Source organism: Colobus angolensis, unplaced genomic scaffold (assembly GCF_000951035.1).
Source record: "Colobus angolensis palliatus isolate OR3802 unplaced genomic scaffold, Cang.pa_1.0 Scaffold217, whole genome shotgun sequence".
Classification (NCBI taxonomy): Eukaryota; Metazoa; Chordata; class Mammalia; order Primates; family Cercopithecidae; genus Colobus; species Colobus angolensis.
In genome coordinates, this window is record NW_012115344.1 from 543,996 (window position 1) to 559,223 (window position 15,228).

At 36.4% G+C, this 15,228-nt stretch overlaps 1 protein-coding gene across 2 annotated transcripts in view; it reads left to right on the top strand.

The window, feature by feature from the left end:
* DAPP1 (dual adaptor of phosphotyrosine and 3-phosphoinositides) overlaps positions 1-15,228 on the top strand; it is a 53,995-nt gene extending 38,767 nt beyond the window's left edge. Inside the window, exons 5-10 of one of the 2 annotated variants that reach the window (XM_011943192.1) lie at positions 6,585-6,632; positions 8,036-8,098; positions 8,812-8,897; positions 11,097-11,184; positions 11,617-11,678; positions 13,161-15,228. In XM_011943192.1, coding sequence (XP_011798582.1) covers positions 6,585-6,632; positions 8,036-8,098; positions 8,812-8,897; positions 11,097-11,184; positions 11,617-11,678; positions 13,161-13,170 — 357 coding nt within the window. In that variant the 3' untranslated portion in view covers positions 13,171-15,228. The remainder of the gene's footprint in view (positions 1-6,584; positions 6,633-8,035; positions 8,099-8,811; positions 8,898-11,096; positions 11,185-11,616; positions 11,679-13,160) is intronic. The other variant, XM_011943193.1, reaches the window with a different exon arrangement.

Sequence of the window (15,228 nt, forward strand, 5' to 3'; positions counted from 1 at the left end):
GCCTAGTCTGGCTCATGGCACATCTTACATTTTCATTGCAGTGCTACATCTCCTCAGAAATAAAAATCTTGAAAATTGACTGAGAAAGTTATTTTGGCTTTGCTAGAAGTGGGGGAGAAGGCATCATAACTCAGAACTTGAGAAATTTAGGAGCACAAGACAATAAATAGTCCAAAGGCAGAAAAGAGCAAAGAACAAATCAAGATCTACTCTGCAACCAATTCTTGTTTTCCAGTTGACCAGTCCCTTCATAATTTCCTCTTTACCCATCCTTACCCTTAGTATAGGTCACCAGTCACTTCAACATCTATTTCATTTGCACTGTTAGTTTAACTTCACTTTCTCCTCTGCTTCACTTCCCCTAAAGGTTTCCACTCAAAGTCAATCAAACCATATCCTACTAAGTGTGTTCTTTATCAGCAATAAAATACAGATAATACCTAATTTGTGAGATTGGTGTGAGCAGAAGATATAGTATCTTTATGCAGAAGTAAGCCTCTTTAAAGCACATTCTGGAAACCTTGTTACTTACCTTCTTTGCTCACTCCAGCTATCAGATGGATTCACCTCTTTTAAAATGGAGTTTTTAAAATAGTGGGGAGTGATTGATTGACAATGACTTGAACTCACATTGTATAATGACAAGCTTATGAAGTTGATTGTACATCACTATGGACAAAAAAAACTGTAAAGGTTTCCTACAGGATCTGAAATGTTTCTCATTACTTCTTATTGGGAAATCATTGGTGACTGGACCAGCATAACTGGGGAAAGAGTTCTGGTCTGATCAGAATGCTCTTGTCCCTTATCGAACACAAGTTCTAAGCCTCCATTTGCTACCCCAAATGGCTACATGATGCTGCACCTCCATCTCCAGTCTGAGAGCCCTGAGGGTTTTCAGACTTCTGCATTTTCCTTTTGGGGTGTAGTTCTGGCTCAAGGTTTAGCAGTGGAGGAAGAGAATTAAAAGAACTTCTTGTTTGAAGTGAAAGTGAAAGATGCCCCACTGCCCAGAAATGCAGATGATTGTGTAAAACTGTTTAACATCTTTCAGTAACTGCATTTGGGGAAATTGCTATTTATGTCTCATAAACAACATAGCATTGAGTTCCCATGATAGGATTAAATTTAATTAATTCATTTATTAAACAAACTTGTTTTTAAAAGTTTTCCAATACACTCACAACTGTTTTAATCACTGGCAGTGATTTTGACAACGGTCCTCCTCCCGTCACTGAGCTCACATTCTAGTGAAGATCACAGACAATAATCAATGCAGTAATCTAATGCCAGATGGTAATACATCATGAAAAGAAAAAGTAGGATAAGGGGAGAAGAGGGAAGCAGGGGAAGCCTCTGTGAGGAGGAACCATTAGTAAGAGATTTCACTGAAGGGAAGGAGTGATTCATGTCAAGATGTGGAAAGAGTGCTGCAGGCAGAGGAAATAGTACAAAAGCCCTGGAGTGGGAACTAAATTGAGGTGTTTCAAAGGCTAGAAAGAAGGTCAGAATTATGGGATGAAGTGAGCTAGAGGAAAAGTTGTAGAAGGTGAGATTATTGAGGTAATGAGGGGTCAGATCACATAAGGCAATGGAGTTTTCAAAGAGCAGCACCTCCCAGCTGAACATTTAGAAATATGAGTGTTTCTGCTGGTGCAATGCTTTGCAGCACTACTATCATGAGTGAGTGTCAAGAGCCATAAAGAGTCTGACTTTACCCTGCTTGCAAGCTAACAAGTTAGCCTGCTACAGTTTCATGGATGCTGATGGATAACACAAGACTTCTAGGTAAGAGATGAAAAACAGTTTGTTATTCACAGGAAGAGCAAGAGCTCGGATATCAGTATTTGTGCTAGTGCCCTGTGCTGAGTCGAAGTTCCCAAAGGGCAACATTGAAAGGGCCAGTTGATATCCATAATGGGTTGCCCTACAGGAGAGGAATCCTGAGCCTTGGGAACCCAAATCTTTTCTAATGATCAGTAGACATGTCTTTTGCTCTGAAGCGAAATATTTCTATATTCCAAGGCTGCTTGTATTAGCATGCTTTAAATATCAGTCTGCAACAAAGAGCTGTTAATGCCTTGCTCATAAGACATTTGGAAACACAAGAGACCTGTAGAGAATTGTTTCCCAACAGTGATCAGGGGCCAACTATTCTTCAAAGAGTAGTAAAGAATTATCTTGCCCAAAAATCTCAATAGTACTTTTTGTCCATAACATAAAAATTCTTTACCTTCTGAGCTTGTTTAAAAAAAATTCTTTTACATGGATTGAATGTGATACACGAAAGAAAGAGTAGCAGAGTCATGGCAGAGAAGCCCTGCTATTTACTTAGAAGACCGACTCTGCTGGAGGGGTGGATTGAGGGGATGAGAAAGAAGAGCTCTATTTTGGACATGTTAAATGTGAAATACCAATTAGTTGGTTGGTAGAGATTGAAATTAATATAGTTCAAGTTCCTGACATAATAGGTCCTATCTAAAATGTTAGTTTCCTTAGCTTCCCTTTTGTGGTATTTGACATTTTTAACAACTCCCTCCTTCTAAAAATTCTGTTTCCTTAGCTTCGGCAATATCTTTCTCTTTTTATTCTGTAATCTTTGACACATTTTATAGTTCCTCTTCTTGGACACTTTCCTTACATATTGTCCTTTTCCAGTATTTTGCTTTTGAAACTCTTCTCAGGTTTAATATTTTGTTGTTTATCCTTCCAGTCTTTTGTGTGTGTGTATACACACACACATGCACACACACACGTAAAATAATGAGCTCTTCATTGTAGAGTTGTAATATTCTTGTTTAATTAACTATATATTTAGCATTTGTTTCATGTAATTACTTAGTTTTCTAAAACACCATTAAACAAATTCCATAATATTCCATTATTTGGGTATATCAGTTTATTCAGTTAATCCGTTATTATGTTTTTACATGCTTTTTTATTTGAAATAATGTCAAAGTTACAGAATAATTGCTAGAATAGTACACAGAACTTGGTTTTCCCCAAGCCATTTAAGAGTAAATTGCCTACATGATGCCCTATCACCCTGAATAATTCAGTGTGTGTTTCCAAAAATAACGGCATTTGCCTACATGACCACATAGAGCCTTTCAAACTAGAAAATTAACATTGAGGCCGTGCCACTGTTTCATCCACAGAGCTCATTCAAGCTTCACTAGTTTTCTCAGTAAGGTCCTTCAGAGTAAAAGGATCCAGTTCTCAAGCACAAGTTGCACTTATCTGTCCTGTCTCTGGAATATTCTTCACTTTGGAACATTTCCTCAGTTTTTCCTTAATTTGGTGACTTTGACACATCTGAAACTTAAAGGCCAGTTATTTTGTAAATTGTTCCCCAACTTCGGTTTATATGATATTGAATCATGATTAGATACAGGTTTTTTCATGTTGGGTACAAATACCACAAAAGTATGCTTTGTCTGCACTCCTCACTGCATCCTCTCAGACATAACACAATTGCAATCTGTCCCACTATGGTGTGTTTGATTCCTTAAGTGGTGTCCGCCAGGTTTCTTCCCTCTAAAGTCACCATATTCCCTTTGTTATTAAAAAATATTTGGGGAGAGGTTGTTTGAGACTATAAAAATATTCTGTTGCTTATTAAATTTTTACTCGCCAATTTCAGCATTTACTGATGTTTCTTGGCTGTTTTAATCATTACTATGATTGTTATCAAATGGTGACTCTCTGATTCTCTTATTCCTTTTTACATTTATTGGTTGTCATTCTACTGTAAGGAAAAGCTTTTTATTCTTCAAAATTTTAATCATTTTATATCAAATGGTTACAATCCTAACTATCATTATTTGTGTTGATCCTTCAAAATTTCTCTGATTTGGCCAGTTGGGGAAAGAGCCTTTTCAGTGATGTCTGTGTTCATACGACCTCAAAATTTCCTCTTTTTTTTGTCGCTCTGCACTCTGTCTCCCAGGCTGGAGTGCAGTGGTGTGATTACGGCTCATGAAGCCTCGACCTCCTGGGTTCAGGTGACTCTCCCTCCTCAGCCACCTGAGTAGCAGGGACTACAGGTGTGCACCACCACTCCTGGCTAATATTTGGTTTTTGTTTTGTTTTATTTTGTTTTTTGTAGAGTCAAGGTTTCACCGTTTTTAACCAGGCTGGTATTGAACTCCTGGGCTCAAGCAATCTTTATGCTTCGGCCTCCCGAAGTGCTGGGATTATAGTTGTGAGCCTCCATGCCTGGCCTGGCCTCAAAATTCTTTAAGAACTTTCTTACTTTCTGAATAGCAAGATGATTCAGATGTATCTTGTTCTTTCCTTGTACGCTGCTCTAGAACCAGCTATTTCTCCAAGAAACCCTGCTCTGTTTCCGCAGAATAGTACTTTAGAAATCGACATCTAGGTACTGTGTGCTTATTGTTATTGGGATGTCACTCTCCCAGCCCACTCAGTGAGCAGAGCTGGGAAGATATGTATGTATACACACATGTACACATACATGCTTTTACATCTGTATTTATCTGTCGATTCATTCATCCATCCATGAGTTCACAACAATACTTCCAATACCACAAAGTTCATTCTGGTTTTTTCCCTTCTCCCACAGTGAGAAAATATGGATCTTATCATCCTCAGTACACTTACTTATGTGATGATCAATTGAATATAAGCAATCTCACATCGCTGTTTCTACTACCCAACCCCTACCCCAACACTCCAATCACCCAGTCATGCTTCAATGCCCAGTTCCAGGTCACTGCTGCTCCCACCCTCACTACAGATGCCTACCTAGCCCAACTTGGCTCTGAAACTGTGCAGTAGCTGCCCAATCCACCCCTTCAGGCAGAAGTCCTCCACACCCTGCCAGGCTTCAATGCCTCACACACAGCTGCTGCTGCCACCGTCATCGCCATTGTCCATACAGAGGCCCCCTGTGCCCTGCTTGGGCTCCACCACCTTGTACTAAGGTGCTTGAAAGCCCTCCACACACACATCAATGCCTGCCTTGCTTTACCTGACCTGTTGGCTTCTGACTACATTTAAGGCTGGGAGACAAGTAGGTATGTAGGATGGCAGAAAAGATAGTCCTTTGTTTTTGAACATTTAGGTGGTACCCCAATGGGGGCTCTTACAAACAGTTTTTCTGTTACAGATCATAGATTTTTAAAGATAAATCTGCTCTATAATTATTTACTTTCTTACCATCTTGAGACCCTGAATAAAATTAATAGTCTCAGTGCTTTCCCATGCAGCCTTCCACTTATCTATGAAAACCTTAGAAAAACACTACACTTATATTATATTGTTTGGGCGGAGGTAAGATGGGATTATTCCCTAGCTTGATTTCAGTAAATAATTCTATCAGGATATTTTATGTAACAATTTACTCCTAGTTATTTTGCCTCTACAGGTTTTAACCTGTAGCAGCCCAAAATATTACTTTTTGCCCTTCCATAACACCTAAACTCAATTGTGTCAATTCAATTTCTTTAATGTCAAAATAAATCACACTAATTATGAGATATCAAATTCACCAATATTGATTAGTATTATTAAGTGAACATTTGGGTAGTTTATCCTTAATTTTACATCATAAGATTTTACAAGAAGTGTTTGCTTATTTCCTGCTTTGACTTTTTATTGTGGTAGAGATGGTTGTTCCTCTTTTTATTTGGTAGGGAGAATTCACCTCAGAAAAAAATATTCTGGAAATTACCATAGAAAGAACCTTGGTGTCAACCAAATCACTTCCCAATTTTTGTTAATTTTGTTTCTTACTAAGACATATGATGACATCACATTTGAACAAAATATTCTACTAGGAATTGAATTTTTTTCTGGAATTTATGAAATGATAGATTTTTTGATGTTAGGCTACTTGTCTTACGCAAATTTCTGTTCACACAATTCTCCACCCTTCCTTATAATTCATAGGTGCTAGCTAAGTGTGTGCTGTTGTTTTTACCTTTAAATTAATGACAACATGAGTTAAAAGAACTGGCTCATTCTTATTTCAAAGTCATTTTGGATAAATCAGGTGTAAATAAATCTACACTCCTGACAGTCTATTTCTCGGAACATGGATCTCAAGAGAGTGTGGGACCTGGGGAGGAGGATTATGTGATAAAATAAATGGTAAAAATGCTGTTTCTAAGGTTCCCTCTTAAAAATTTACAAAGTATATTAGCATAATATAGACTCTGGGAAGCCCTGAAGTAAAACATTCTTGTTTTGTTAATCCAGTCTCCCAAACATATTGACAATAGATGTGTGCGTGTTTATGTGCTAATAACCCTGTAACAATCCAAACAGCTGGATTTCACATGACACACTGACAAACACAGACTTTTATAAGTGAAATGATGTGGTTTACTGTTTACAAATTGCTAACTAGAGTTAGTAGCTACCGAATGACGCGAGTAGATCCAATCTGAAAACAATCTCTCATAGCACGTGGAAGCTTTTCAAGTGCCTAGGTGAAAAATCATAGACAGTAATTTAAAGATCAAATGCAAACATTCTTCATTTAAAAATAGGACAGGAAAGGAAGGACAAACGTCCTGTTGTGACAGTTCTGGGCTTCATTTAGTGCTCTTCTTTTTCAGCTGGGTACCAAAGAAGGTTACCTCACCAAACAGGGAGGCCTGGTCAAGGTAAGGAAGTATGATTTTGCTCATGCCAGCCACAGAAAAAGAGAACACGTCATGTAGACTCAATTCGCATCTTGATGGTTTTTCTTGGAAGCATAATTGCCTGCTCATTTTAACCCACTTATAATATTTACCTGACTCAAGAGTCCATTTTATGGCTCATTAGTCGAAATTCTGGAAAATGACTTGACTATTCTTTGACAAAGCCCTGCATAGGTATAGCTTATAGTTAAAAGTCAATAAAATATAGTCCTCTTAATGGAATGATTGAGGATGAAGATAGCAAGTTAACTCTAGAACATCTTTCGTTCTTTTTCTAAAACAAGGAAGAAGTCAAAATTGTATAAAATGTTTCCTTAAAGATAGGCCCAAAACATCACTGATGCTACTGAAACTATGTTATAAAATCCCAAGAAAAACATAATTTAGGTTTTTACAAGTTCAGAGTATCCAAATGTTCCCCATTTATGAGATTGTACCTTTAGAATTCCTTTGTTTCGTCTGAATGTGCCAAGAAGACCTTCATAGAATGTGCCTGCTCCTTCTTATTTTAAGAGTCACAGTATTTAACCTCTCACAGGTACTGGCGTGCTTGGAATGAGCCTAAATAATTTTGTTATTTGTGTCCCTTCTAGATCAAATGCTCCCTGAGGACAGAGAGTATTCATATTCATAGCATACTTACGTTTAAGTCCTCTGTTACTTCTTTTAACTGGGCACATTGCCACACAGGATAGAGTAGGATGCTGAGTAGGATGCTGTTTGTATATAAGAAGGTAATAGCGGGCAGCGACGGTTTTTACCACTGATACCTTGGAGTTCTTAGGCAAGGTTTATAATGGCACATGAGTCAGGGTTCCTAAACCTCGGTTTTCTTATCTGTAAGACAAGAATAATAACGCTGGCATTGTTGTGTGAGGATTGAGTATTATATATAAAGCCTCCAACGATAGTGTATCATCCATATTAGGTACTCAAAGAACAATATTTGTCTTTATTCTAGGGTTAATAAAATGGAAATTGTAGTGGTATGTTATAAATCATATTGAATATTTATGATAGACTTAATTCTTTTTGTATTTAAAAATATACTAATAATATATCTGCCTTCATTTTTGTTATAAATCACATTGAATATTTACGATAGACTAATTCTTTTTGTATTTAAAAATATACTAATGATATATCTGCCTTCATTATGAACTTAATGTAAGAAATTATTTTAATTTTTATAGATATTTTGAAACTTTTTTTCTCAGAAATGGCACACAAGAATTTTTTCAGGGTTATAGTATTTAATTTTTTAAATACTTTAAAAATGAAAATAAATCATCTAGTTCAAATATTGCATTCCTGCATTCAAAACTTTGTGTGTGTATGTGTTTCTGTGTGTGTGTTTTTCTCAGACCTGGAAAACAAGATGGTTTACTCTGCACAGGAATGAACTGAAATACTACAAAGACCAGATGGTGAGAAACATGATAATATATTTTTCCTTTAAAAATCAATTATCTAGATGAAAGAAACTTATGTCTTTAAAATCTCTGAAATTATTTTTACATCCACCTGAAACACCTAATAAATGATTGGAGATATGAAATCTTCATTCCTGAAATGAACAGAGTTATTTTGCAAAGATGAGATGTGTATCCCAGAAACTGCTCTCTTGGATTGGCTAAACTATAGTTCCCCAGGGCACATAATTCCCTCTGTTTAGGGCAATGTAATTATTCTCTTGCCACAATTTATTAACTGTCTCTCTGTAGCAATTTGTCCCTTTATTAAAAATACAGTCTGTCCATTTCCCATGCCCATTTCATTAAGCCAATTTAAAATTATTTTTTCTCACTTTTCTTACATAAAATTTCTAAGAAAGTAGAAGTTTTTAAAAAATGAGAGAAAAATATGCCTCTCTTCCATGTGTTAAAATCCATCTTCATCAGTAAATTGATAAAGGTAGTATCTTAATGTACAGTTTTATGAAAGGCTCATTCCAAAACCAAGGACTTCCCTTGGTAGGGCTTTTCTATTGTCAGTCCTGTTAGTGAAATTTGACAATTGCACATAGTGGAAGACTTGTGAGGGGAATAAGTGAGGGACAGATTTATCTGTTTTGTTTTGTTTTGTTTTGTTTTTGTTTTTGTTTTTTAAGATGATATATGTTGCTTTTTATTTTATTTAGTCACCAGAACCAATTCGGATCCTAGACCTAACAGAATGTTCAGCTGTACAATTTGATTATTCACAAGAAAGGGTAAACTGTTTTTGGTAAGTCATTTTATTAAGAAAACATTTTTAAATGTCTTCTTGCCAGACACTTATTTTGGCTAAGGAATAGAAAGCTGTATATCTCAATGTCTACAAAGTTCAGATCTGAGGGGCATGCCTACATATTAGGAGTGTTTTCAGCTGAGCGTGACATAACAGCTCATTTAAAGTAGCTTAAACAAACAGGCAGATCAGTTCAGCTTACGCTGTGTACTGGAGAAGTATGACTCACATAGAGGATGCCATTCACATCTTAGACAATTTAATTTCTTTGAGGCTCTCTCCCCCATTTTAATTATAACTTTGTTGACTCTAATGATAGGTGATTTGTATTGTTATGATGATTTCTGGCAGATGGCACAAAAATATTTTTTCTAACATAATCAATATATTATAAAAATGTTCTAACTGGGAGAGGAGTCTTGAGAAAGGCATGTCTTATTTCCCACTACCTTTTATTTTAAAGTTTTTCAAGCACACACAAGTTGAAAGACACATGTTTATATACCCTCCATCAGCAGTTATTAATATATCTTGCCATATTTGCTTTATCCCAGTCTATCCACTTTTTTTTTCCTGAATCAGTTGAAAGTAATTTGCAGACATCATGGCACTTTACCCCTAAAGACTTGAGTATGTGTCTCCTAAGAATAAAATATCGCATATAGGACTACAATATCACTATTACACCTGAGGAAATTAATGTTAATTCTATAATATCAACTGAGAATGGGTGTCTTGTTTAAAATTTGCATAGACATGCCCTATGAGCTAGCAGAGCTTTATTTTTCTCATATATCCAAAAATCAGGAGGCAAGCAGCTATGGTGACAAGGTCAGGTCCAGGGTCTCTGCAGTTCTCCTGACCTTTTCTCATGCTGGCTACTTCAGGATTCAAGCGTCTACTACACCTGTAGGTCTCATGTTTTCAACAAAGTACAAAGAAAGATGTAGGGATGGTATCAGCCATGTCTGTCCCTTTTTATCAGGAAAACCAATGTTTCTCCAGAAACTCCCCTATAAGATTGTCCCTTATATCTCATTGGCCAAGACTAGGTGCCATGCCATCCCCAGAAGCTGATGATAATTGGCTTAAACAAATTAGGATTTATTGCTTGGGGTTCTGTTAGCAAGAGAAAGGAAAAAGTATCTGTATTAATTGGCCATTAATAATATCTCCCATAGGGAGTACCAAACAATGACAATTACAGAAACCAGTTTTCGAGTATATGCACCATATCCCTCCCTCCCCACCACTGTCTACTCACCCTCCACTAGACCGCACATCAAGGTATTACCTTCTGTGCACAAGGACGTACCTCTTACCTATTCAATATTAATTGCCGGCATCAACAAAATATACAGCGTAGGCTTTAAGATATAGAAACCCTCCTGAAGGCTTTTTTTCACAAAAAGAAAAGATTTTTGATATTTTGCATCTCAACTGTAAGTACAGGGAAGTATGTTCAATGTATAATTTAGGGCTGACCTTATTATCACTTGCATAATTTTAACTAGGTAATCAGACACAGTCAAATGAAAAATTACTCTATATCTAGGAAAAGTATTTTGTGCCAGTAGGAAAGTTCATATTCCTGAAGCAGAGACTGACTCTTGCTCAGAGATGGGAGAAATAACTAATTGAGTTTTGTTGTCTCTTTTTACTCTCTCGATAGTTGAAATTGCCAACAACCACAGAAGGCAGAGTTATCCTCATTGAAGCAATCTAACACAAATGAGTTCTTTTTAGCAAACTTCCCTGTCTTGCTTATTCTTTGAATCATAGCACAAGTTTTTGAGAGATCTTTGAGAGATCAGCTGAATAAATACATAAGTATTAGAGTTAGCCTAAGACATAAACCACAAAAGGATCTGGGGGTGTCCTGAACATGCTTCTTTCTTCTTCAAAGTCTTATTCAAGTATATACATCTGACCTGGAGTAGTAATATGAATCTACAACTTCCTTAACATTTCTGCAGTTTGCTGGCAGTAATAGGTCCATATATACCAGCTCTTCAAGGTACTTACCTGGATCTTTTATCAATTCATTTTTCTCTTGCAATACTCTAATTAGTGTTCAACATATATATATATATATATGGCTAATCAACCTATATATATGTGTGTGTGTGTGTATATATATATAGAGAGAGAGCTAATCATCTGCAATATCTTATGTTCTTTCTTTTGTCCTATTAGTTTGGTATTTCCATTCAGGACATTTTATCTCTGTGCAAAGACCGGAGTAGAAGCTGATGAGTGGATCAAGATATTACGCTGGAAACTGGTGAGATTTTTAAGCCTTCAGATATCGAGTCTTGAGAAATAACATGTTGATGATTTCAAACATATTTCTATCAAGAGTCAGACTATCCCCGAGAATCAAAGAGATGTCTGGGTGCCTACTTCCAGGCTTGCGGAACAGTCTGTTAATTCTTCTGGGACATGAGAAGAGATGAAGACAGGGTTGTAAAAAAGGAAGAATTAAGCTGTATTTGGATCTTAGACGTAGAGCCTTAGCCTAATAACCACCTATCAGACTTCCTTTAAGGTGTGTCAGTTAGTTCAGCTTTGCCTGGAGGGGGACATTTATGACCAGAAGGTCTGACAGAGGAAAGCCGACCTATTTCTCTAGTTGAAAAGCCTCTTAAATTGTTAGAGAAGAAAGTTTGCCAGAGGAACTTAGCTTCATTTCCAGTGTAAGCATCACTTTGTGCAGGTCAAGGACAAAAGCTGGTTTATTTTGTCTGCTCTCTATATATCTCCTGGGGAGAAGACTGAGTGAGTACTTACAAAACTTCACCAATCTTCTACGTGTTTTTCACGTGCTTGCAAGTTAGTGAGTTGTTAGCCAAGAACTTGTCCTTAAAGCTGGCTAAAATTTCCTGTAAATACCATCTTGAAAGCTTTGATGATTTCTTTTTTTTTTTTCTTTTTTTTTGAGACAGAGTCTCGTTCTGTTGCCCAGGCTGGAGTGCAATGGTGTGATCTTGGCTCACTGCAACTTCTGCCTCTTGGGTTCAAGCAACTTTCGTGCCTCAACCTCCCTAATAGCTGGGATTATAGAGCCCGCCACCATGCCCGGTTAATTTTTATATTTTTAGCAGAGACGGGGTTTCACCATTTTGGCCAGGCTGGTCTTGAACTCCTGACCTCAAATGATCCACGGCCTCAGCCTCCCAAAGTGCTGGGATTACAGGTGTGAGCCACCATGCCAGACCAGATGATTTCAAACATAAAACATTTTTCTTAATTAGTTTTTGTAAAATTGTCTCATATGTGAAAACTCCTTTCTAGATACTGAGATTTTTGCTTTCAATTATCTTTTTAGTTTGAAATTCAAGTAAGTATACCATTCATTTTTAAATTGTTCCAATGTATTTATTATTCAGTGAGGGATAATTTGTCTTGTGCAACCTTTGCTCAGATATGAATTAATTTCTTATTCTTTCTATTTTTAATTTTCAAAGTAACACAAAATCATTATACAAGAATTATAGAAAAATATATCAAGTATACACACTTTTAGACTTCTCTCTGTACAAATAAATATTTAAAAACAAAATTTAATCACTTGCTAGAAGTAAAAACCACAATGATGTACCCCTACACACCCTTCAGAATGGATACAATGAAGACTGTCAATATCAAGTATTAACATGAATGCAAAGGAACTAGAACTCTCCTACATTGCTAGAGGGAATGAAAAATGTGTATGACTACTTTGAAAAATTGCTTGCCAGTTTCTTTTAAAACTATACATATGCTTACACTATAATTCAGCATTTTCACGCTGAGATGTATATCTAAGAGAAATGAGTGCATGTATCTACCAAAAAAGTTACAATAATGTTCATAGCATCTTTATTTATAATATACAAACAATACAAATCACTTGCTGGTGTTCTATATCTGCTCACTTCACTTAGCAATATATTGTGAACATTTTTCCATATTAATTTTAGATCTATATTTTTCTTTTGACTCATTGAATACTATTGCATTTTATAGATTACTATAAGTATTAGACCAATTCCCAATTTGTACATGTTTTAGCAATCACTTTACAATATGTGTCCTAAAAAAATGCAGAAAATTTTTCTGGACACATGATTAATTAGCTTATAGTTGGGGGTGGGCACATAATTAACTTATAGTTGTATGACATCCTTACTAATCAAATGTCTTATTTAGTATTTGTTAGAATCCAGGGTTCATTACAATCACTCAATAATGGATACACGTGTGTGTGCTTTGTTACAGTCACAAATAAGAAAACAGCTCAACCGAGGGGAAGGCACGATCCGATCTCGGTCGTTCATCTTTGAATAGATCTTTCTTGCCAAGGACTGCTCTGGCCCAGGAGTAAGGTGGAATGTTCCCTGATGCTGTAATCTGCAGCAGGCTTCAAATGAAAACCAGCTAAGGATTTTCCTTTAAAAACAAATCAGAAGCAGATGCTGATTGGGACCCATATACCACGTTGCTGCCCTTCCATGCTGTTGCCATCTCCTTGAGAATGCTGAAGCAATCACCATTCTGATAGAAAGTGCTTAAACCACCACTCTTAGGTCTGCTCACTCGTAGAACACACAATGGAGGAGGAAGGGTTTTTGTTTTCACTCATTGTGGTCCCCAAGCCTATTGACACTAGTTGCCTAGAGTCCCACTCTGAGTCATGGTCAGCCTGTCTGACATCCAGGTTGTGCTACTAACCAGGAAGGAAACAGATACTTAGAAGCTTAGATGACTTCTGCAGGATTTCTATTGAGACAGCAAACATCATGTATTTTCAGGGAAGAGGTTTTTTTCTTTTTTTAATTTAATTTTCCCCCTTTATACAAAAAAAACAAGAACATTTCCAAAACTAAAATGGAAAATGCTTGTGGCATTTATTTTCTCTTTTTAAAAGGTTCAGAAATTTGGTGAGTCCTTTGCTTCTAATGATAAAACGGTGAGGGCTACATGTCCTATGGGCAATTAGGTAGTGTAATAAAGGTAAATGAAGGTACAATTTTTAAGCCATTATTTTCACCCTTTGGGGGTAAACGTTTTAAAGAGTGAGAAAGCATAAATTGAGGAAGGGTGATAAAGCAGTAGGTAACTTTTAGTTTAATAATAGTTATTGTCATGAGGATAATCATAATAGATGCTTGTAAGCACTGAGCTATCTTTAACCATTTCTCCAAATGACCAAAAGACACTTCCCAAGGACAGTGTATTTTAACAATTCCTTTCCCAGAATTAGTTGTATAGGGTTGACCCAAGAGATGTAAGAAAAATCTTGCATTGCTGCCTAAGCACCCCGGGCCTTATTAAAGAGCAACTTCTATTTCCAGTTGGGGGAGTAACACTAAAGCTACATGAAATATGTATTAATGATAGGTAATAATATGTTCCAAAGCTTTTTCAAACTAGAATAAGGAGACAAACAGAAGAATGAGATACTGATGTCCAAAGATCATTGGTAGAATCTAACCCCTTCTGTTATCTTTTTTAATAGTATTTTTGTTTAGATAGAAGTTTCAAAGAAGATAAAAATGCTTGAAGAGCCTGAGAGTAAAAAGATTATGATGCAAAGTTATGATATAAACTGCTCTTGCAGTCCAAAGGGGTACCTGGTTAAAGAAGTTTCTTATTTAAACATCTAAGACTCAGAAATTACATTAAAGTTTTGTATATTTCAACACCGTTTTAAATGTATTTTGTTATGTTTGTATTATATGGGATAAAGCAAATGTTGAGTTAAAATGCATTGTGTCATTTGTAATGTAAGAAGTTACTGGCTGAGCGTGGCAGCTCATGCCTGTAATCCCAGCACTTTGTGAGGCCAAGACAGGCAGACCACTTGAGGTCAGGAGTTCGAGACCAGTGTGGCCAACATGATGAAACTTTGTCTTTACTAAAAATACAAAAAGTAGCTGGACATGGTGGCAGGTGCCTGTAATCCCAGATACTCAGGAGGCTGAGGCAGGAGAATTGCTTGAACCCGGGAGGTAGAGGTTGCAGTGAACCAAGATCGTGGCACTGCACTCCAACCTGGGTGACAAAGTGAGACTCCGTCTCAAAAAAAAAAATAAAAACAAAAACAAAACAAAACAAAAACCAGAGGTTACAAATGAATCCTCACGGATGTGTATGGTTCTATGTTTGTTTTCTTAGAAACAAATGTGTTTCTTTGTGTGTAATACTGTGTTTTACTATGTTTACCTTTTATAAAACATAACCTGTTTATTTATATTCTTTGACTCTGTTTATTAAAAAGAGCATGATTTTGCTGTGTATGTACTATTTTGCTATTAAAATATATTTTAATATTTGTAACTTGAAA